At 48.2% G+C, this 24,247-nt stretch overlaps 1 protein-coding gene and 1 long non-coding RNA gene across 3 annotated transcripts in view; one reads left to right on the top strand and one right to left on the bottom strand.

The window, feature by feature from the left end:
- The first annotated feature begins 1,793 nt into the window (after nucleotides 1-1,793).
- The window catches only part of ZFPM1 (zinc finger protein, FOG family member 1), a 182,913-nt gene continuing 160,459 nt past the window's right edge, over nucleotides 1,794-24,247 (top strand). For both annotated transcript variants that reach the window (XM_039913502.1, XM_029075724.1), the window contains exon 1: nucleotides 1,794-2,079. In XM_039913502.1, coding sequence (XP_039769436.1) covers nucleotides 2,040-2,079 — 40 coding nt within the window. In that variant the 5' untranslated portion in view covers nucleotides 1,794-2,039. The remainder of the gene's footprint in view (nucleotides 2,080-24,247) is intronic.
- LOC114815133 lies at nucleotides 6,171-9,430 on the bottom strand. The gene is made up of 2 exons (XR_003762908.2): nucleotides 9,332-9,430; nucleotides 6,171-6,566 (listed from the first exon to the last, which is right to left on the bottom strand). It is a non-coding gene; the product is annotated as an uncharacterized LOC114815133 (long non-coding RNA).

Genomic DNA, 24,247 nt, shown 5'->3' with positions numbered 1-24,247 from the left:
CAGAGCAGCATGGCATAGTGGATAGAGCATGGGCCTGGGAGTCAGAAGGTCATGGGTTCTAATTCTGGCTCTGCCACTTTGCTCTGTGACCTTGAGCAAGTCATTTCACTTCTCTGGGCCTCAGTTCCCTCATCGAGAAAATGAGGATTGAGACTGTGAGCCCCATGTGGGACAAGAACTGTATCCAACCTGATTTGCTTGTATCCACCCCAGCCCTTAGTACAGTGCCTGACATGTATTAAGTGCTTAACAAATACCCCCAATTATTATTATTATCCAGTGCTAGCCCCTCATGTATTTCCTGGGCTTCTTGTTCCCTCATCCTACCTGTCTCCACACCCCCCCAAAACTGGGCCAACCCATAATAATAATAATTGTGATATTGGTTAAGTGCTTACTATGTGCCGAACACTGTCCTAAGCCCTGGGGTAGATACAAGATGGGGTAGATACAAGATCATCAAGCTGTCCCACTTGGGGAAATCACAGTTTTAATCCCCATTTTCCAGATAAGGTCACTGAGGCACAGGGAAGTTAAATTATTTGCCCAAGGTCACATAGCTGACAGGTGGCGAAGCCGGAATTAGAACCCACATCTTCTGACTCCCAAGCCCGTGCCCTTTCCATCTGTGTTATGGGGCCCCTGGAATGAAGAGGTTTTAGTTCATGGGAGGAAGAGGGAGGGAGAGAGGGAAGGAGTGGGAGAGAGAGGGAGAGGGGGAAAAGAGAGGGAGGAGGAGAGATAGGGAGGGAGGAAGAAGGAGAGGGAGAGAGACAGGGGAAGGAGAGATAGGTGGGGGGGAGAAGGAGGGAGGGAGTGGGAGAAAAAGGGAGGGGGAGAGAGATGGGGAGGGAGAGGGAGGGAGATGGGGAAGAGAGGGAGAGAGACGGGGAGGGAGAGATGGAGAGGGAGGAAGGGAGAGGGAGGGGGAAAAGAGAGGGAGAGGAGAGAGACAGGGGAGGGAGCGATAAGGAGGGAGGGACAGGGAGAAAAAGGGAGGGAGGGAGAGATGGGGGGAAGAAGGAGGGAGTGGGATAAAAAGGGAGGGAGGGGGAGAGAGAGAGAAGGAAGGAAAGAAAGGTAGAAAGAAAGAAGAAGAAATAAAAGAGAATCTGTGTCCTGCCCCCCATGCCCACGTCCTGCTCTTCTCCCCGCTCTCAGGCGCCCAATTTGCTAAGGACGAGTGGTGATTGGCCAGGTTCTCCCCGGCCCCATCCCGGCCTGCGCTTCCCCCGCTCCCCGCCCTTGGGCTCCAGCGGCCCCCGTGCCCCGGCCGCCCCGGCCCGCGGCTCCGCTAGGGGGCGGCGGGGAGCAGGCGGCGCGGCGGGGCGGGGCGGGGCGCGGCGGGGCGGGGCGCCCCGGGGCTCCGCCAGGGGGCGTCGGCGGGGCGGGGCGGCAGGCGGTGTCGCTGGCTCGAAGCCCCGCCCGGTCCGGCCTTCCCCGGCGCGCTCCCGCCCCGCGCCCCGCCCCCTCCTCCCCTCCCCCTCCCATCCCCTCCCCTCCCTTCCCCTCGTGCACGCGCAGCGACGTTCATACATTTCAGGTTCCATTGAGAAAATCGGGTCCCGGCGGCCGCCCCGCGCCCGCCATCGGACCTGCCGCCCGCTCCACCGCCGGGGCCCGGACACCGACTGGACGGTCCTGCAGGGGGGTCTGGGCCTGGGGGGGGAAAGGGGGGGCTGCAGAGGCTCGACCTGCTGGGAGGGAAAGGGGGGGGACATCCCCCCTGCCCGGCCCTGCCCAGCCCTGCCCGGCCCTGCCCAGCCCTGCCCAGCCGTGCCCACCCTGCCCAGCCCTGCCCAGCCGTGCCCAGGGCTCCGCAGCCCCCCGGGACGGGGTTGGCGACCCTTCCCGCGCCCCGGGACGAGTTGCGAAGGAGCCCCCGTCGTCCGGGACTGCGTGGCGGGCATGAGAGGCGGCTGCCCCCGACGCCTCCGTGCCCCCGGTGCCCTCCGTGCCCTCCGTGCCCCCGGCCCGCCGCCGACCCGCCGCCAGCCCAGCAGTTAGAGGCAGCAGGGAGGGAGCTGACCGCCCGAGAGATGTCCAGGAGGAAACAGAGCAACCCCAGGCAAATCAAGCGTAAGTGCTAAACTTTGGGCAGGAGGAGGACTCGCCCCGGGGGCACCCCTCCTCCTCCTCCTCCTCCTCCTCCTCCTCCTCGTCACCCTCCGTTATTGGGCATCTGTTGCCCAGTTGTACCCTCCCAGCGCTCAGTCCCGTAATAACGTTGGTGTTTTCTTAAGCGCTTACTACGTGCCGAGCACCGTTCTAAGCGCCGGGGGAGCTATTCATTCGTTCATTCAATAGTATTTGTTGAGCGTCGACTATGTGCAGAGCACTGTACTGAGCGCTTGGGATCCAGGGTCATCAGGTTGTCCCAAGTGGGGCTCACAGTCTCCATCCCCATTTTACAGATGAGGTCACTGAGGCACCGAGAAGTGAAGTGACTTGCCCAGGGTCACACAGCTGACATGGATTAGAACCCATGACCTCTGACTCCTAAGCCCATGCTCTTTCCACTGAGGCACGCTGCTTCTGCTCTGCACCTAGTAAGCGCTCAGTAAATACTATTAAATGATGGGATTTCGAGCCCTGCTGGGCACAGGCGTCTCCCCCACGACCCCCTGGGCTGCCGCCACCCGACGACTCCCACCCACCCCTTTCCATCGGGGCATCCATCCTCAGACCTGCCGGGAGGAGAAAACCGAGCCAGTCCTGATCCCCCTTCTGGACCGAGGGTCTCTGGCAGACAGCTGCCCGGATAAAGTCTTTATTGTTCGTTCAATCGTATTTATCGAGCGCTCACTGTGCGCAGAGCACTGGACTAAGCGCTCGGAACGGACGATTCGGCAACAGAGACAATCCCTGCCCAACAACGGGCTCACAGCCTAAAAGGGGGAGACAGACGGCAAAATAAGTCCGCCCCGCTTCCCCCAACGATGGCATTTTAGTAAAAAAAAAAAAAAAATCGATGGTGGCATCTATTAAGCGCTCACTGTGCCAGCCACTGTCCTAAGCGCTAGGGTGGATACAAGCGAGGCGGATTTGGACCCAGCCTCTGTCCCAAGTGGGGGCTCCACGGCCCCAACCCCTCCGCTTTACAGATGGGGTAACCGAGGCGCAGAGAAGTTCAGGGACTTGCCCAAGGAGTATTTGCTCCTGGGCGTCCTTCACGCTCCAAGCAGCCTGCTGCTGCTTTCTCCCGCTCCCCCAAACGACAGCCAGTCCATGGTGCTATTTGCGGTGCTCCCGCAGTGCTGGCTGTTTGCAGAGTGACATGTAATCTAATATCCACAGGGCAGATCTGTAATGTATATACTTGCGCTGCTGTTTTCACTCTGCGGTCCAATTAGTCGGAGCACGGCTATTAAGATTTCCCCTCCCACCCCACCCCAATTTTACCTGTGGCCGGAGAAGTTTGTGTCCATTATAGATGTCTCCCCCGGGCCTCCTCGCCCTCCCCATTTTACCCCTCACCCTCCTCCCCCTTCTCCCCTCTCTTCCACCGAGATGTTTCGGCCCGATAGGGCAGCCTCCGATCGGGGTGGAGATAAAAGTTGAAAATATTCCATTCTGCAAGTCCCATCCTGATAAACATCACCCTGTCGGGACGGGATGAAATTGTGATCTTATCTGCTGGGTTGACTCTCACAGTCATTGTATTTTTTAAAAAAAGATCATCTGGGGACTTTTGGAAAAACGGGATGCCAAAGTATGGGGCGATCTCTAACCGGGGCTTTGTCGTGAGCTTGATTACTTTGGGTTTTTCTTGGGCGAGTCATTGGGACCTCAGCTACTCTGGCCTGGGCTTTTCCCCCTGTTGGACCCCCACCGTCCTGCATTTGCCTTAAAAATAAAAAAAAAAAGGAAAGAAGATGGGGGAAACCCTGATGAAGTATCCGCATAAAAGTCAGATTGGGACCACCGTCGGATTGCTCTATATGTATTTCTCTGTCTCTCCCAGCCCAAGTGCACTGTGAGTGATTGGGCTGCCCCTTGCTTCTCTTAGAGAACCAAACCGATCAAGGGAGGAGAATCTGATTTCAGGTCTGGCCGAGATGAAAGATTGCCGTCTTTGTCTATTCTGGAGGGGGAGGGGGGGGGGTGTTCTATGAACTGCTGAAACTCTTCCACTGGGGTTACCTGCTTTTCTTTCTCCCTCCCCTTCGCCCCCCTCCCTTTCTTTCCTGACCAGATCGGAGTGACTGATAAGTCAGAGATGGAGGGAGAGTTTGTAACAAACGTTGCTTTTATCGGTCTGCGAAATAATTGCAATTCTGAGTGGCATCTACCTGCCCGCCCGAGATGATGGCTCTGCCGATAGATCTTTTATCAGACCTAGAGGGGAATAGGTGGAAATATAAGACTTTATTCTCTCCCCTCGCCGCCCCCTCCCCCCCGCCACCATTTCTTTAACCTAAAGTTTACCTAGCTTTCCGTCTGTTTGCAGAGCCCCCGAGACCAAATCTTGTACATTAATGTAAGCCGTTGTGCATTTATAGCAACCGTTCATTTTAATTAGCAGAAGTTAGTGCAAAAGCTGCTCTCCGTGGCTTTGCACTGAACAAAGATTCTCAGCTGCTTAGACAACAATGCTGATCTTTTTCTTGATAAAGGATATTTCAGTAGAGTGTTCGCTCTTTTTGTGCGTGTGACAGGAAGCCAGCTCCCTTACGGTCCTCCTAGGTTCGAATAGAAAGGCTCAGGCTAATAATAACTTATTAACGCGGTTGTCAACCTCTCTAATAGTCCTCAACCCAGAGCCAGCTGGTTTGCTCTCTCCTCTACGGCAGAGTCGAGTCGCTTTAGACTCCTACTTCTCCTTCCTCTCTTCGCTTCCCCTCGGGAAGATGCGAGCCGCTTAATAAGGAGTAAAAGGTGATCCCAAGATGGATTAGGATGCTCGGAGGACGCGGCAGCCTTTCGAATGTGTTAGAGGAAGGCAGCGCTCACGGCTCGCTCTTTTCTCCTTCCACTTCTCCTTCCTTCAGAGATGTGAAGCCGTGATACGAAGGGAGGCTGATCTCAAACAGATGAAGATGGCCAAAGTGGATAAAACCCAAAGAAGCTTGGAACCTTTCCTTTCTGTCAACACGAAAACAGTCATTAGAAACATAGATGCCTGCTTCTTGTTGTTGTTGTTATGCCCCCCTTTGCTGGTCTACCTTGGCTCACTGGAAAAGGCGAGAGTGTGCGTGAATCAGAGTTCTGGTAATCCGACTCCTATAAATGTACAAACCGGACCTGTTTTCAGAAAGTATACTTATATCATGTCAACTGAAGTATTAAAACCTCCCACAGATTCATATCTGCTCTCTTCTCTCGTTTTTTTTTTCTTCTGGTGCGCCTGGGTTCTGCTTTTTTCAGCTTGATGAGAAATGCAGATAGGCGCCGAGGAGAGATCTCAGGTTAAGACGAGATTGCCAGAAATGATAAGGCGAAGCGCGAGATCAGACCCCGGACTATATTTAACCAATACATAAATGATGATGAATGCCCTGCCTTGGTTCGAGCAGGCCCCTCTCCCTCCAAAGGCCAGAAGGTTATTCGAGTTCCCAAAGTGTTCCCCGTTGCCCCTGGCCCAGAATGTTAGGAAATGTGGGAGAAAGTGGCACAGAGGCAGGGGGCATGGCCACCTCCTGGCCCACCTTCCTATCTTATCTGATAATGCCGGTGCCGGCTTGGCTGGTTCATTCCTCTTTTCTCTCCCCCTCCCCCCTTATTATTATTTTTTTGTTGGGTTTGTTTAGTTTGATTCTGGATTCAAGCTAGATGGTACATCGAGTTAAGATATTAATGCTGATTGTAACTAGGCCCGATGGCATTTCAGATATCGGTGGGTGCAATTTCTGGTATTCGGATTGAAACATTTAAAGAGAATCTCTTGTTCAAGACCCTCCTTGGGCTTTGGCCTCTGAACTAGTTATTTAGATTGGGGGAAACTGAATAGGCTAATTAATCTGATTCCATTAGTGATGAGGTTACATTTCGCCTTCCTTCCCCCCCCCCCCGCTCCCACCCCCGCTCGCCATCTCCCTTCTCCCCCCCCCCCATCCAAAGCCTAAGAAAATACTGCAACCTCAGATGCAGCTGCCTGTTTTTCATGTGTCTCTTTTGTTCTGCGTGAGATAGATGTGAAGAGCTGATAAAGGCAGGGAACTGATCACAGCCCAGATAGCCTATTACATTTATTAACTTCAAACATGGAGTGCGGGCACATAGGCGGAGTGAGCGAACCTTGAGCAGTTGCAGTCCTGGCTTTTGCAGATGGGGACCAGCCGATAAGAAGGGAGATTGATTTTTAGGCTGATGGTGTCTCTGTGTATGTTTATGAGACTTTTTCTCCTTTTTCGAAATGAACTTGGAAGTGAAAAGTCTCCCGGTAGTTGCACGAGCTTTTTTGCCGGCCTGTTTTTCCTTTTGTTCTGCTTTCAGCTACAGTAGATGTGAATTCCTGATAAGCGGTGGGGCCTGATCTCCATACTGATAAAGATCGCCAAGCCAGATTAAGAGGTTCTTATCGCTACCAACCAGACTGGAGCAGGATTCGCCTACAATAACAAACACTGAAAAGAAAAGGCAGAAGGGCTCCGACAATTTGTTCCATTGCAAATGTGATTAATGCAGGCGTTTTAACGATCCGATCCGACGGCGGGAGGGGGTGGGGGTCTGACCCGCCGGACACCCTGGCTTTCATACGAAGCTTGGCAAAATAGATATAAAATTGAAAATACGTCCCTTCCGCCCCCCTCCTCTCTTTTTAATTAGGCCCGAGTGGTACAGTCCGTGCGAATGGCAGAAAGCTGACTTTTGGGATTATTTTGCTGAGTGAAGGAAAGGTGTTTGGCCAAAAATTAGCATCTGGCATTTATCAACCGATAGTCTATCTTGAAATCTTAGTAGATGGAGTTAGCGCAGTCTGAAAAGTAGTTAACCACCTATATTAGGGTTTGGGTGTATTTTTGAGGGGTGAGGGGGAGGCGGAGGGATGCGTCTGGTTATTTAGATTGGTAGGCTTTTGTGGGAGTGGCAGCCCGGCTCGGAAAGCACCTTTTGCTCTTTGCTTTAATGATGTTTTGTTTTCCCCTTTTGGCGGGCGCTGGCAAGGGAAGTTGTTTGGGTCGGGGAGGAGAAAGTTAGGTGTGCAGGAAATCCATTTGTCGGGTCCGCGAAGCCCTTAAGCGGATTTCTTTCCTGAGCTAGGAAGAGTCCTTCACTGCAGCTCGTTCTCCGGGGCCTCGTTCCCGTCCCCAGGGCTTGACCGGGCTGGGGCACCGTTTCCTGAAAAGCCCACCCTTACCTGATGCCCACTTGGGGAATCCGATGGCAAGGTGCACCTAGCGACCCGACATGACCCCCGACCCCCCAAGTTGATCTGTTTGCCTTCCACAAACTCTACTTCTCCACCCTCTAGGATTCGCTCCCAAATCTAGCCCAGAATCCCTTTGGAATCGGGAGTTTTCCACCCCTTTCCAATTTGTTTAAGCAAATTTCTCTGTGGCCTCTGCGTGACTAATCCGCTCCGGGAACTCGAGCCAACTTCAAAGCCAAATTTGCTCCCATAGAGCCGCCTTTCCCTGCACCTCTGGGTGTCATTAGGGCCACGGCCCGGGCTGAGGTGTAGCCACCGGTTACAGGCCTGCTAGCCAAGGGCTCCGGGCTGGGATGCCTGCTTCTGGATCCGGGAAGGAATCTGACAAACTTAACTGAACGCATTTTGAGGCAGGCCCGGCTCCAAGTAAGGGCTGAGTTCGGGCTACTGGATGAATGTGATAAGGGTTTTGTTCCCTTTTGGTTGCTCTATCTGGTTGGTTCATTCAGTCGTATTTATGAGTGCTTACTGCGTGCCAAGCACTGTACTAAGCGCTTGGGAGAGTACCATAGGGGTCTAGCAGAAGAGGGGCAAGTAGAGGACGAATAATAACAACAACTTAATATTTATTAAGCACATTCTATGTTATTGTTATAACCTAGTCTCCCAACTGTGCTAATACAGTGCTTTGCACATAGTATGCGCTCAATAAATATGATTGAATGAATGAATGAAGCACTGTGCTAAACACTGCAGAGGAGGAGGATACAATCCAGTCTGATCACAGTCCCTGACCCACATGGGGCTCCCAGGTTTAGTGGGAGGGAGAACAGATATCAAATTTTACAGATGGGGAAACTGAGGCATGGAGAAGTTAAAGGATTCAACCAAGGTCGTATAGTGGGCAAGTGGCAGAATTGAGACTTATTGGAGTTACTAGAGAGAGGGTAGCAAGAGTGGGAAATGTGACTTAAAATCCTGACCTTCATAGATTCTATCTCCTCCCCACTGCCTCAGTGGTGGGAAATCATCCACCCAGTTCATTGATTGACGTCTTATTGCACACTTACTGTGTGCAGAGCACTGTATTAAGTGCTTGGAAAGTGCAGTTCAGCAATAGAGACAATTCCTGCTCACAACAGGCTTACAGTCTAGAAGTGGGGAGGCAGACATCAAAACAAGTAAATAGGCATCAATAGCATCAATATAAATAATTAGAATTATAGATATATACAAATCAAAACAGGTAAACAGGGATTAACATAAATAGAATTATAGATATGTACCTATATACACATGTGCTGTGGGCTGGGTGGGGGGTAGAGCAAAAGGAGGGGAGGGGGAGCTGAGGAAAAGGGGAGCTTAGTCTGGGAAGGCCTCTTGGCAGAGGTGAGCCTTCAGTAGGACTTTGAAGGGGGGAAATGTGATTGTTTGGCAGATTTGAGGAGGGAGGACATTCCAAGCCCAGAGGTAGGACGTGGGCCAGGGTCGACGGCAGGACAGGCGCGAACGAGCACAGTGAGAAGGTTAGCAGCAGAGGAGCCAAGTGTGAGGGCTGGTTTGTAGAAGGAGAGAAGGGAGGTGAGGTAAGAGGGGGCAAGGTGATGGAGAGCTTTAAAGCCAAAAGTGAGTTTTGCTTGATACAGAGGTTGATAGGCAACCACTGGAAATTTTTGAGGAGGGGGGTGATGTGCCCAGAGCGTTTCTGTAGAAAGATAATCCAGGCAGCAGAGGGAACTATAGACTGAAGCGGGGAGAGATCAGAAAGGGGGCTGATGCAGTAATCCAGCCGGGATAGGATGAATGATTGATTATATTAATGTGGTAGTGGTTTAGATGGAGAGGAAAGGGCAGATCTTGGTGATGTTTTGAAGGTGAGACTGGCAGGTTTTGGTGACGGATGGGCTAAATTATGACATTGAGAACATCTCCCATTGGATGATCTGCTGACACCTTAAATTTAGTCTGTCCCACACTGAACTTCTCGCCTTCCCTCCCAGAACCTTCTCTTCTTCTTACCTTTCCCATCACTGTCAATAATGTCATCATTCTTTCTGACTCAGAAACATTCCACCTTGGTGACGTTCTCACTCCCCTTCCACATTCAACATGTCTCTAAATTCTACCAGTTCTAATGAGCCCCCCCTTCCTTCTATCCTTTACACCAGTGGTTCTGGAACAGTCCCTCTTAACCTTCTGCCTGGGCTGTGGTAATAGCTTTCTTACTGTCTCCCTGACTACAGCCTCTCCCAATCTTCAGTTTATTTTACATGGAACTTTTTTGGTAATTGTGATAATAATTATGGTATCTGTTAAGTATTTACTATGTGCCAGGCACTGTATATTTTTTAATAATAATAATAATAATAATAATGTTATTTGTTAAGCGCTTATTATGTGTCAGGACACTTCAAAGCACTGGGGGTAGATTTAAGCTACTCAGGTTGGAAACAGTCCCTGTTCCACATGGGCTCACAGTCTTCTTTACCATGTGTAGAATTACTGGCTAAGTGTTGGGGAATAGATACAAGACAATCACATCTGGCCCATCCCCTCATTCATAGAGGCTCATAATCTCAAAGAATTAGAGCATATCACACTTCCTCTCAAACATCTCCAGGAGTTCCTCATTGCTTTTCATCTAAAACAAATGAACAAAAAAACCTCCTAACCATCAGCTTCAAGGCTTCCATCAGCTGGCTCCCTCTTTACCTAACTCCTTTCTTTTCACGGTTCTGCTCTCATCCCTCCTCAGTCAATCAATCAGTCAATCATATTTATTGAGTGCTTACTGTGTGCAAAGCACTGTATGAAGTGTTTGAGAGAGTACAATCCATCTAGCTGTTCCTCGTTCTCCTCTGTCACCAATCTATGGCTCATGCCCATTGCCCTTGCCTGGAATGCTTTCCTTCCCCTGTGTCCCCAAAATTTGTCCCTCCTTTTAATAGTAATAATAAAATAACAACTATGGCACTTGTTAAGCACTTAGTATGTACCAAGCACTGTTTTAAGCACTGGAGCAGATACAAAATTAATCAGGTTGGCTCACAGTCTTAATCCTCATTTACAGATGAGTAAACTGAGGCTCAGAAAAGTGAACTGACTTTCCCGAGGTCACATAGCAGAGATGTGCAGAGTCAGAATTAGAACCCAGATCCTTCTGATTCTCAGACCTGTGCTCTATCCACTAAGCCATGCTGCTTCTCTTCAAAGTCCTTCTATAAAGGCATTTCTTCCAGAAGACATGCCTTGATTGATCTGTACAACTTTCCTGGCCATATCATCAATCAATCGCGGTATTACTTAAGTGTCTACTATATGCAGAAAGTACTTGGGAGAGTCTACCAGAAACAAGAGAGAGCCTCTCAGTTCTCAGAGGGAGCGGGAGGAAGAACAAGGATATAATAAGTAATAGCATGAGTTGGATGAACTACTCAAGATAGTATAGGTGAATAAGTAAATAATTGAATATAAAATTGATTATACACATACATTATTACATATATTATATATAAAATGAGAATGTTGGTATCACCAGCCTTTCTGTACTGGTGTCTTCACCTGTTTATTGTATTTAATTGATTTATTTATTCACTTGCATTTGTCATTTTGTATCCAATTAGCTCACTTTTACCCATTCTATAGCTGACAGTTATATCAATAGTATTTATTGAGCATTTATTCTGTGCAGAGCCCTGTACTAAGTGCTTGAGTAGTATAATAGAGTTAGTAGTTCCTCAAGCATCTAGTACAGTGCTCTTTACACATAGTTGGTCAATACATTTATTGGAAGATGATGGTGGGGTTGTAGTGGAGGCTCATCAGCCAGAACAGAAGTAGGATCGGGAGTCAGTGGGGAGAGATGAGATGACTGGATTTATTCTTGCTCTTACTTGTGGAGTCAAGGCATTTTGTACCATAGTTTACCAGCTGCAAAATGGGGTGATTGTGTTTATTCTCAGACTTTGAATTTCTCAGAGAAAGTCCCAAGAGTGAGACAGTGCCATTTGAATATCCAGGCATGAGTGTCAGGGGTTCTACAGAGTTGGAAATGCAGAGCAGCTATATCAGCTTTTCCTCCTGGTTAAAAAGGTGAAAAAGTTCCCCCATAATAACTGTGCTACTTGTTAAATCCTCTGTGCCAAGAACAGTACAAAGTACTGGAGTTGATAAAAGTTAATCAGGTCAGACACAGTCCCTGTCCCTATTTAATCCCCATTTACGGATGAGAAACTGGGGCACAGAGAAATTGAGTGACTTGCCCAAGTTCCCTGGTTCTGTGTTCTCTTTTGGTGGTCACTTCATTGATGGGTTGGCATAGAACCCCTCCAGCGTGGCTCAGTGGAAAGAGCCCGGGCTTGGGAGTCAGACGGTCATGGTTCTAATGCCTACTCCACCACTTGTCAGCTGTTGACTTTGGGCAAGTCACTTAAGTTCTCTGTGCCTCATTACCTCATCTGTAAAATGGGGATAAGACTGTGAGCCCAAGTGGGACAACCTGATCACCTTGTATCCCCCCCAGTGGCTTAGAACAGTGCTTTGCACATAGTAAGTGCTTAACAAATACCATCATTATTATATTATTATAGAAAACCTGTATTATGGTCACTTGTGTCTATCAATCGGTCATATTAATTGAATCTTTACTGTAAGCAGAACACTGTACTAAGCACTGTCATTCAGTGGGTACCTATTCAGAGTCATATGCCTGCATTCTGTAACTCCTAGTTGTGCTTTGATATCCTGTCACAGGGGAAGGCTGTTGAATCTCAGCCCAGCCACCTGTCCGGGGAGCTGGGCGTCTCCTCACCTAGAAGGACCAGGCGATTGCTAATCAGTCAAGCAATCAATAGTATTTATTGAGTGCTTCCTGTGTGCAGAGTCTGTAATAAGCCTTGAGAAAGTACAGTACAATAATGGCGGTAGACTGATCCCTGCCCACAAAGAGATTCAGTCAAGAGGAGGAATTTAGAGCTCTGATAGATTGTTAAAGGGGAATCCTTTCTATCACTGTGATTCTTTGCCTCTGTCTACCGGCCCCCACTATCTCTGGCACAGCCATTGTCCTCTCGGGTTGACCCTCTCTGACTTCTGTGGTGAGTTTCTGTCTCTCTAGCCAGCTACTCCCATAGGAGCAAATTTTGAGGCTTCTTGTGGGCAAGGACTGTCACTGTTTATTGTTATATTGTACTTTACTTTCCTAAGCACTTAGTACAGTGCTCTGCCCACAGTAAGTGCTTAATAAATGATTGAATGAATGAATGAATGAGAGTGAAGCCTCTTCTTAGAGGTCCTCCGCTGCTCCCGCCTAGTTTGGGATTTGCAGGAGATTTAAATGGGTCAGTTGGGGGAAGAAAGGAGGAACGGGAATGTGATGCCATTAATTGGGCCACTTATCTCCTGTTTCTATGCCAACCAGACGGTCCCTTGGTTTGATGGGGCCGCAAATAATACTCCAGTTCGTGCCTATCTGCTGTCGACACAGCTCTTGGTGGAGGGTTGGCATCATCCAACCTCCTCACCAGGCTACTCAGCCTAGGCATGAGGTTGCTTCTTATGAGTTGTTTTTGGGGGGGCTTAAGTAAGTGTCTCTAAGGGAGCTGGGTCATGCCAGGCTTCTTCCTCCTTCTCCTTCCCATTAATCAGAACCAGATAATGATTGTGGTTGGAAGTCTGATAGCCAAGGATTTCACCTGAAGCCAATGCAGACCCTGTCCCTGACTCCCAGTTCTGAACTCTGCCCCTGACTTCCAGATCTGAACCCTGCCCTTGACTCCCAGATCTGAGAACTGCCAAATGTAAATTCGGTCACAGCTGCTAATTGAATCTTGCTTCCCCAAGAATGGTTTTGGGGATGAGGAGAAAGAGAAGACAGGAAGCTGTGGAGAGGGGGAGGAGAGGAGGGCTCCCTGGACACCAGCACCTTCAAACCAGGCCTGTTATTTGGGCAGACCAATGCTGTCCTGAGTGTTAGGAATTAATTGCCTCTGAGGTCATCTCTTCATTTCTGGGGTTTGCAGAGTAGTTGCTGTGGCTTCTGTGCTTTTGGAATGAGGCAGCTTTCAGTGGGTCATTCAGACTGTAATGAAGTTGGAATCCTAGCTGAGGTGGCCATGGTTGTTGACTTATCGCCGCCCTCAGATCGGAGCAATTATAACATTCCTTGGCAAGGCTGACCACCAAGATAGATGTTCCAGGAGGCTTCATAACTCCCAGTACCACATTTTCCCTCCAGGAAGGATGAATCTTTTTTTTAAGAGGGTGGGTTCGGGCCTTAGATAATTATCTTGGGCGTGAGAAAGATACAGTCCTTTTGATCACCAAGTATTATTAGCACCTGTGTGCTTGTGGTGCTTTAAACAGACCCAATCCTTGCAGTGAAGGAGCTGCCTGCTGGTACTATCAGTCAGCAAATGGTATTTAGTGAGTGTTTGCCTGTGCAGAGTGCTGTACTAATGCTTTGGGAGACTACAATGCAATAGGGTTGGTAACACACGATTCCTGCCCTCAAGGGGCTTTTACAGCCTAGTGAGGGGTGGGGGGGAGGTCTGGTTGTGCCCAAGCAAGAACAAAGAGATTGGAGACACTAGCATGAATTAAGATGCAGAAGCTCCGGGGACAGGTCCAGGAGTTAAAAAAATATCTACGTTATATACATTAGATGGAGAGCTGAGTGTTGTGAATTTTGGTGCCCAGGAGAGAAAGCTTTGGTACCTGAAATTTCTTGTGTGCTTAATTGGCTTTATGTGGACACTAAAAAATTTGCCATTCCCAGTCATCTCTTCATAAGCCGGTGGTGGGCAGGAACGTGTCTACCAACTCTATTGTACTCTCCCAAGCACTAAGTCCAGTGCAAGTGCTCAATCAATCGATTAATGGTATTTATTGAGCACTTGGGAGAGTACACTACAACAGAATTATCAGACATGTTCCCTGCCCATAACAAGCCTACAGTCTAGAAAGGAAGACAGACATTAATACAAATAAATAATTTATAATATATAATTTAAAGATAAGTATGTAAGTGCTGTGGGGTTGTGGGTGGGGGTGAAATATCCAATGTCCAAAGGTTACTTGGCCAGTTGGAGGGTTGGGGCATTCCCTTTCTCCAGAACTGTGTGGCCCCTCTTCATGTAAGGTGTTTGTTCCTAACCTGCAGAGGAAGTGGCATTCCATTCCTGCAGGAGTCTGACCTGGAATGGAACAGCCAAATAAGCAATTTCTGTGGCACAGAAAGCCCTAACTTGGCAGTATACATAAATGGCAGAGGCAGCATCCAAACCACTGTGGGGTTTGAGGCTGTGAATTTCTTTCACCCTCTCTCTCTCTCTCTCTCTCTCTCTCTCTCTTCTCTTCTCTTCTCTTCTCTTCACTTCACACTTGCATAATATACCAGATCCACAATTTCATCCTGATCCATAAACTCTTAAACCAGTGAACCTGTTTCCAAAATGAGAGGCAGAAATGACCTGTTTGGAGATTGCCAGTCACCCCAACCTCTCCTTTCCAAGCAAAGTCCACACCAACCTTAATGAGCTCCTCTCTTCCTGCTTAATCCAAGCTTGAGGGATGTGGGGAGACAGGACCAGGAGGAATGACTATATCTGGAGATTATAAATTCCTTGAGGGCAGGGATCGTGTCAATCATATTTATTGAGCACTTACTGTGTGAAGAGCACTGTACTAAACACTTGGGAGAGTACAGTATAACAAACATGCCCACAACGAGCTTACAGACTACCAACTCTCTTATATTCTACTCTCTCAATTGCTTCATACAGTGCTTTGCACACAGTAAGTGCTCAGTAAATAACACTGATTGATTGATCCAGGAAGTTCATCCTCGAGGTGTTGCTGGCCCAGTCTTTAAAAGTCCATCAGTATATACTAGGGGGCAGTCGCTAGACCTACTCTCCCACGGTTGGTCAGTGAGACCTTGGCCATGTGCAGCATTCCATGGTCATCTTCTGGCCTGCAGGCCTGTCTGAGTTGGGGTCCTCTCACCCCCTCCCTCACTGTCTCCTTTTTTTGTGGGAGGTCAAGTGCTTGGTAACAAACTCTGCCCTTCTGATCACTGCCACTATAAAGACTCCTCATTGTTCCTGCAGTAACATGTTTTTAGAAGGGCTGAGGCCCGTGAAGGAATGTAACTGCTGACCTTGGTGTGGAATAGGGTTAAGGAGTATATGCTTGTGAGTCACTGCAGATAACAGATTTGTACTGGGGGGATTTTTTTTTTCCTCTGCCTCCCTCTGCTTCTTGTTCTCTCTCCAGGGCCCTAGATCAGACCAGGAGAACGTAGGCCAAGTGGATTTACGAACTTTGTGAAGAGTGTCTGTGTGTGTGTGTGTGTGTGTGTGTGTGTGTGTGTGTGCGCGCGCGCGCACGTGCGCGCTGAAAGACAGAAGGCCTATTTCATCATTTTTTAAAGCTTATATAATTCTCCCTAGCAAGGTGGTTAAGACACTTTCTATACTCCAGATTGCTTTGCAGTAGGGATAAAAATATTCTAGTGACAAGTCAGTTGGGCCAGGGGCAGGGGGAAAAACGCGAATTGTTTCAAGCGGCAAGAGTTGTAGGGAATAGTAATAGCATAGAAGGGCAGTGTGTTGTATGCTGGAAGAAGTCCAAGGATGATGATTCTGACACAAATCCCACCCCACAGGGGGCTTCCAGTCCGAAACAGGAGGCAAGAGAGGGAGATGAATACACACACACTTTGAAGGCAGAGAATGTGTCCACCAACTCTGTTATATTGAACTCTCCCAAGCACTAAGCCCAATGCTCTGCACATGGCAAGTGTTCAATAAATATGATTGATTAAAACAGTAGTAAATGCTGCAGGAGCAGTAACAGTAGCAGGAATAGCAGCGCAGTCCTGGGTGGGAACAGTTGCTGGTCCAAACAGCCACAGCCTCTCCAACATCCTATAAATTGAATAAGACGTGCTTGCCCACCTGCTGCTTCTGAATGCTAGGGAGATTTTATCCCCAGCACTCTTGGGCGGGAAAGAAAAAGGCCCTGGTCAGATATCCATTCTCTTCTTTCCCCCTCTTTCCCACCCAATCACTCACCTGTGGCCCCCGAAGCCCTGTTTTAAAATGGGCAGGAAGGGAGACAAGGTGGATCTGGACCACCATACCTCTAAGGGATTTTCAGGGTCTGTTACCGAGTTTCCTCTTTTCCATCCATCTTTGATTCCAGCCACGCAGAGAATGGCCTGAATGAAATCAGATCTGAGAGAGAGGCAGGTGCACGCGGGTGGTGGGTGGAAACTTAAGCAGTATTCGGTTATTTCTTTTCTGAGAAATATTGGTTACCGAGAAATAAAGAGAGGGATACAAGCTGAAGTGGGAGGCTGGGGTGGGTGGCGAGGTATATGGGTGGGTTGGCGTGGGAAGATGTTGTTTAATAAATGGCTAGTGGTAAGTTGCAGTTTTCTTTTCACTCATCTCCTGTGGGTGTCAGTCTTCAATGGATGTTGTGATCTCAGAGCTCAGAGGTGTGAATTCACTTTGTCATGGAACCTGTGATCTGAGCTGCACTCAGCCTCTTTATGGCCCAGGTAAGTGCATTTTCGCAGTTGTTGATGCACAGGCGAATGTTTGAGGGTACAATTTGCTGCGTGGGCCCACAACCCCACCTGGGTAGCATATGTGACTCTTGGCAGAACGGGCACTGCCATCTTGTCACAAAGACTGCCACAGCTCTTTGACTTTGGATTGATTCTCTGGTGCTGGCATGTCTTTTTTTTTTTTTAAGGGTATCTGTTAAGTGCTTACTATATGCCAGCACTGTTCTAAGCACTGGGGTGAATGCAAGATGATCAGGTTGAACACAGTCCTAATCCCACATAAGACTCAGTCTTCATTCCCATTTTACAGATGAGGTAGCTAAGGCACAGAGAAGTTAAGTGACTTGCCCAAGGTCATACAGCAGACAAGTGGCCGAGCTGGGAATAGAACCCTTCTTTCTGCCTGTAAATACTGCTCCTCATCTCATCGGCATATACGGATGCTTCTACGGAAGTCGCGTGGTGCTGTGAGATGGCGGAAGACTGTCATCTTGTTTGACTGTTGGAGACAAACATGGAACGGTAAACGAGGCTGGTCACCATAGCTGGGTTGAAAAGGATCCTGGGAGTACCGAGGACCCCCACTCTCTTTCACTCTTGGTGGTCGTCTACTTTATTACACTGCTAAGATAATGCACACATGTATAGATCAGACTTGCAGATAAAAAACCTCTCATACCTGTGCCAAAATGTCTCACATACATACACACAAACACACAGACACACACAGCTCTGTCCTTGTGAGAAGTGGAAAGGGTGAATCCAAGTTCATTGAGTGCGGCAGAGGATGTGGGCAATATCAGGGTGGTAACTGTAATGAACTTTAGTCTTCTGACCTCTGGGGCCTCTACTGGATGAGAGAAGCCTCCAAACCTCCTGAAAATTCTTAAGATTCCTCCCTCGGGGCCTATGTATAAGAGAAGCAGCATGGCTGAGTTGAAATAGCTTGATCCTGGGAGTCAGAGGTTGTGGGTTCTAATCCCGGCTCCTCCATTGTCAGCTGTGTGACTTTGGACAAGTCACTTAACTTCTCTGGGCCTCAGTGACCTCATCTGTAAAATGGGGATTAAGACTGTGAGCCCCATGTGAGACATCCTAATTGCCTTGTATCTACCCCAGCATTTAGAACAGTGTTTGGCACATAGTAAGCGCTTAACAAATACCAACATTATTATTATACTATATGTACTTGTGTGTGCTCGTGTCTGTGTGGCAGAGAGGCAAATGAAAGAAGTGGGACAGTCTGTCGTGTATTAAATGTGGTAAGACCATCCCTGTTTGTATAGGCTGGCATGACCAATCTGGCCCCAGTGTTGTCAGTAGCCCCTTTTCGAACCTAAAGTAGAACGGCCCCAACTGAGTCTTAGGATCTGGACTTTAATAAACCTTTGGTCACTGTTGCCATTCCTGGTGAGCAATTGGCTACACTCCCGAGTATATGTGGGCCAATTTAGCTGGCCCATATCTTGCTCATAGAGCCAGGGTGCCAAAAGGAACCTCTAAAAGTCATCAGATCCAATACTGCCTTTTCCAATCCAGACTGCACTTAAACTAGACAAGGAAATAACTGTTTAGTTTAACACATTCCAAGAAAGGCCCTTCTGTAATATCTTTTGGGAATATATTCCAGTGCCTCGTAGCCCTCATGTGCAGTAAGTTCTTCCTGAGTCTATCCTAACAACTTCTTGCTGCACTTTGAACATTTTGTCATATCCTTGATGAATGGCTACTCAGCCTCACCTGAACAGTGTCACTTCTGATTCTTGCATCTTGTTATCATGTCCCATTCCATCTCCCTCCTTAGGCTAAAACACTCCCTCTTTCCAAGCCCCTTGACTCAGGGTACCCAGTGAACATTCATTCCCCAGTCATGAGTTGAGTGAAATATTGGCTGACAGATGATTAAGCTTTCAGCCGCCACAACTGGCAAATGATTGGTACGTCCTACTGAGACTGCATTTTCTGGTGCATCTAGAAACCCCCAGCATCTGACGGTGAGGTATAGGTGTCAATGTGATGAGGAAGGAGAAAGAATTAGAGGACAGAGATGTTTTACATGTTGGGGCTTCCTGGGCTGTGGTTGATTATAATGGAAGGGGGGATCTGGGTTAGAAGAAATCAGTTAGGAGCAATGCAGTGTGAGTTCCCTGTCGGCAGGGAATATGTCTGGCGTTGAATTGTACTCTCCCAAGCACTTAGTACAGTGCTTTTCACATAGGAAGTGCTCAATAATACAATTGGATGTAGGAATAAGGGAGTAAGGCACTGGTTAAGAAAATAGGGGATGCAGCATGGTGTAGTGGGTAGAGCATGAGCCTGGGATTCAGAAGGTCATGGGTTCTAATTCAGATCCACCACTTGTCTGCTGTGTGACCTTGGGGCAAGTCACCTTTCTTGTCTGTGCCTCAGTTGCCTCACCTGTAAAATGGAGATTGAGACTGGGAGCCCTACGTGGGACACGGATTGTGTCCAACCCAGTTTGATTGTATTAGCCCCAGAGCTTAGTACAGCACCTGGGCACATAGTAAAGCTTAACAAATACCACAATTGTTATTATTATTGGGGTGATATTGGTAAGTAAGCAAGCAAAAAATAATCTGGCAGGCCCGTTGTTCATTTTCATTGGCTAGTAGATTTGAAATCTATCTGCATAGCTGTTTTAATTATTTTAATTACTCTCATAACCATTTCACTTAAGATGCAGTGATGAGTGCAGTGGGTAGCAGAGTGATAACCTTACAGTTTCTTCATACTGTATAGCATTTGGTAGTATTTTTCAGCCATGCTTGCTAATGGTATGTTGAAATTTTTGTTCTGCTTTAAAATTAAGATTTTGCTAAACCATTTTCTTCCCTGAATATTATTATTACTACTACTACTAATGTTTATAAGTACTCATAATGGGTAAACCACTGAATAAAGTGCTAGGATGGTTACAAGAAAATCTATTAAAAATCGATCCCAGGCCCACAGGGTCTCAGAGTCTGAGAGAGGGTAGGAAACCATGGAACAGTAAAAATATAATTCAAGCACTAAAACAAGCCCTGATCATTTAGCGGCTCCAGGCTCCACTATGCTTTCCTTGTGTTTAAAAACATGGTATGGCATTAGCACTTTAATATTTGCAGAGTACTTTATCATCATTTATCATCATCATCATTATATCTAACAAAATCCTCCATGTTGTAAACTTGCTACTATAATTGTTCAGGTTGGGAAAATGAGGCATAAGATCTAATGGCCAAGGAGCAAGTCTGAGCAGAACAAGATTTGAATCAATGGTATTTATTGAGTGCTTACTATATGCAGAGCACTGTACTATAAACCCCTGGGGGAGTGCAACACAGCAGAGTTGGTTGAAAAGTTCCCTGACCACAACAAGCTTACAGTCTAGAGGACCACAAGATTTCCTTGTCTGTGGTTGGTTTCCTTGAGCTAACTGTCTTTAAGTGAGGAAGGCAGCAGGGGGATTAGGAATTGGAACATTGTTATACCAACATGTCTTTTTAAATTGGAGTGAAGGGGTGTGTATATTTTCCCACCAGTCTTATTTCCTGAAGATTAATGTAGCAACCGTCAGGCCTTTCGTTCCCTCCTCTTCAACACTGACTGTGGTCCACGTCCAGCTCCTTTCTGCTTACAGGAGTCCTGGCCTCTGCCCACTCTTCACTCTCCAAGACCCTGGATTAACCTGCTCTCAAAGTCCTAGAAAATGAAAACAAATTATATGGACATAGTAACGCCCTCCTTCATAGAGAAACTGCAATTTACAAGCTCAGTACAGTGCATGGCACCCAGTGAATGCTCACTACTACCGTGATTCTTCTTTCAGGCAGTTTTGCGGCTCAAAATAGTTACGTCTCTGCTTTCTTCATCCCCTTTAAGCTCTCCCGTGTCCAGTTCATCATTAGCTCTGAGCAGAGTTGCTCTGCCCAACTCCAGCCCTCTTGTGGATTCCTGAAGAGAGGAACCAATTGGTCATATTTATTGAGCACCTACTGTGTGCAGAGCACTGTACTAAGCGTTTGGGAGAGTACAGTATAACAGAGTAGGTAGACACGTTCCCTGCCCACAGTGTGCTTACAGTCTAGAGGGATCTCTGAATCTCTTCAATCGCTGACCATCCAGGTAGAAGGGGCCTCTTTTTGGCATAGAGGTAGATTTCCATCCCCTGGGGACTCTCCAGGTGGTCATCAGAAATTGCCAATGAGTAATCCCGGGATGTCTTTCTGTCCCTGGGCCTAGCCGCTCAGAACCTTTCCTTGAACTGGGATGAGGGGTGAGTTGCCAGCAGGGCAGTCTCATGGAGCCATTTCCTTCCCCACAGCTTCTGATGCTCAAGCAAGCACCAAATCAGCCATGATCCTTTCCTAAACTGTGAGAATAAGACTGTGCTAAAACAGGGGAGGAGACCCGTGGAGTCCTGTCCCCTGAGTGACCCCACGGGACGTCCAGTAAGCAATCGAATTCTGTCTAGCAGGTTAGGTCTTAGGGCAAAACTCTCGTTTCTCTGAGTCTTCTGCCAATTAATCAGTGGTATTTATTCATTCATTCATTCAATAGTGTTTATTGAGTGCTTACTATGTGCAGAGCACTGTACTAAGCGCTTGGAATGTACAAATCGGTAACAGATAGAGACAGTCCCTGCCCTTTGACGGGCTTACAGTCTAATCGGGGGAGACGGACAGACAAAAACAATAGGAATAAATAGAATCAAGGGGATGAACATTTCATTAACAAAATAATAGAATCAAGGTGAGGTACATCTCATTAACAAAATAAATAGGGTAATGAAAATATATACAGTAGAGCGGATGAGTTCAGTGCTGAGGGGAGGGGAAGGGAGAAGGGGAGGAGCAGAGGGAAAGGGGGCAAAAGAGGGCTTAGCTGAGGGGAGGTGAAGGGGGGAGTAGAGGAGGAGCAGAGGGAAAAGGAGGAGCTCAGTCTGGGAAGGCCTCTTGGAGGAGGTGAGCTCTAAGTAGGGTTTTGAAGAGGGGAAGAGAATTAGTTTGGCGGAGGTGAGGAGAGAGGGCGTGCCCCAGGGGTCGACGGCGGGATAGGCGAGAACGGGGGAAGGTGAGGAGGTGGGCGGCAGAGGAGCGGAGTGTGCGGGTTGGGCAGTAGAAAGAGAGAAGGGAAGAGAGGTAGGAAGGGGCAAGGTGATGGAGAGCCTTCAAGCCTAGAGTGAGAAGTTTTTGTTTCGTGCAGAGGTTGATAGGCAACTTACTGAATGCAGAGCACTGTACTAAGTGCTTGGGAAATCCACAACTGAGCCACTCTAACCCATGGGGGAGAAGTGCTACGATTTGAACACCCTGGAACATGGAGAAACCCTCGCCCCACCTGCAGTCTCTCACTTAGGCCCTTTTTGTTTTCCTGTGGGCCAGGGGCGGGGATTTCCATCACCCAACTGCGGCCAGGAGAGAGCACGGAGCACAGCCAATGTAAACGGGCCCTCCCCCAGCTGGCTCGCCCATTGGCCCGGGCCTCATCCCCCGCTCTTTCCGGTCACCCCGCCATCATGTGGTTCACAGCTCTGTTCACCCAGCAGCTCCATGAATTCTACTGAAGGCATTCATGTACCTTAATGATGGTGGCTGTCCGCCTCATCAAGGAATTGAGATTATTAGTTACTATTATTATCAGTCAATCAATCAGAAGTACGGAGAGCTTACTATGTTCATTCAGTCATATATATTGAGTGCTTACTGGGTACAGAGCACTGTATTAAGTGCTTGGGAGAGTACAATACAGCAGAATTAGCAGACATGTTCCCTGCCCCTGTCGAGCTTCTATAATTGTGGAATTTCTGTAGTGCTTACTACATGTCAAGCACTGTACTAAGTGCTGAGGTAGATATAATATATGCAGCGTGGCTCAGTGGAAAGACCATGGGCTTTGGAGTCAGGGCTCATGAGTTCGAATCCCAGCTCTGCCACTTGTCGGCTGTGTGACTGTGGGCAAGTCACTTAACATCTCTGTGCCTCAGTTCCCTCATCTGTAAAATGGGGATTAAGACTGTGAGCCCCACGTGGGACAACCTGATTCCCCTATGTCTACCCCAGCGCTTAGAACAGTGCTCGGCACATAGTAAGCGCTTAACAAATACCAACATTATTATATGCAGATCGGACCCAATCCCTGCCCCACATGTGGCTCACAATTTAAATAGAGGGAGAACAGGTATCGAATCCCCATTTTACAAATGAAGACACTGAGGTACGGGGAAGGGAAGTGACTGGCCCAAGGTCCCACAGCAGGCGCGTGGCAGAGCCGAGATTAGAACCCAGGTCTCTTGACTCCCAGGTCCATACTCTTTCGATTAGGCCATGCATCCTCTACTGGAGCTGGTGTTGGCCAAGCACTATGAGAATCTTATTGGGTGAAAGGACATCACAACACCTCCAGTTCCGCGCCAGGCCCAAACCCAGCATGATCCTAGGCCCCAGAACTAGCTGATGGCAGAAGTCAGCCGGACCTTTTCTCAGACATGCTGATCCTGTCACAAGGCCAGGACCACAAGCCAAATCACCTTTCCTAGAACCGCCACCGGCGCCGCCAACCGTTCGGCCTGGGTGAGGATCTTTCTGACCTCTCCTCTCCCGATTCTACCGGTTTTGAATTGATCTGTTTTTCTTGCTTTTAAATGTGCAGTTCAGCTGCTTACTCACTTTTCTGTCTCCCAGCTGAGGCCTCTCATGCAGGTTTCAGCTCCTATGATAATTCGGAAAGTTGAACTGGCCCCATTACTGCGCTGCGATGGTTGAACTGATAACAGCTTGATAATGGTGGAGATAGCTGAGACTCCGTAGCCAATAGTGCTGCCTCTTCTCCCATTAACATTCCCCACCACTGATCCGCTCCGAGCTGCCTATCTCCTCTCCATTTCCACTCGTCCACTAGATAAGAATGGAAATACTGACTTCATAGCTCACTGATTAAAGTGTCTGGATTTCTTGATAATACCCAGATAAATTATGTTTTTGAAAAAGAAGGTAGGGAAGGGAGTGAGAGGGGGGCCAAAAGGGGGACCATGAGTCCAGTCCTCCCCCCGCCGACCCTTTCTCTTGTCTCTGCCCCTGGTTTCCATCCAATGGCTCGGACTCCTCTGGAATTGCCGCGTTCCAGCGGATCTGCGGACAATTAAAGATTTGCATTTGCGTTTGGATTCAGGTGCCATTTAAGTGTCGGAGTAGGGAAGAGAGGATAAAAGCCTTTTTAGCTGATACTAGTTTGCACATTTATTTTGGAAGCGATTAGCTCTGATTCCAGTTTTGTGTATGAGATGGGAGGACAGGGGCTGATAATCCTCCAGCTGAGGAATTGTAAAAAGAGCCTTTCTTAGCCCCAGTTTTTATCTC

Source organism: Ornithorhynchus anatinus, chromosome 11 (genome assembly GCF_004115215.2).
Source record: "Ornithorhynchus anatinus isolate Pmale09 chromosome 11, mOrnAna1.pri.v4, whole genome shotgun sequence".
In the NCBI taxonomy this organism is placed as follows: Eukaryota; Metazoa; Chordata; class Mammalia; order Monotremata; family Ornithorhynchidae; genus Ornithorhynchus; species Ornithorhynchus anatinus.
This window is presented reverse-complemented; position numbering and strand designations above follow the sequence as displayed.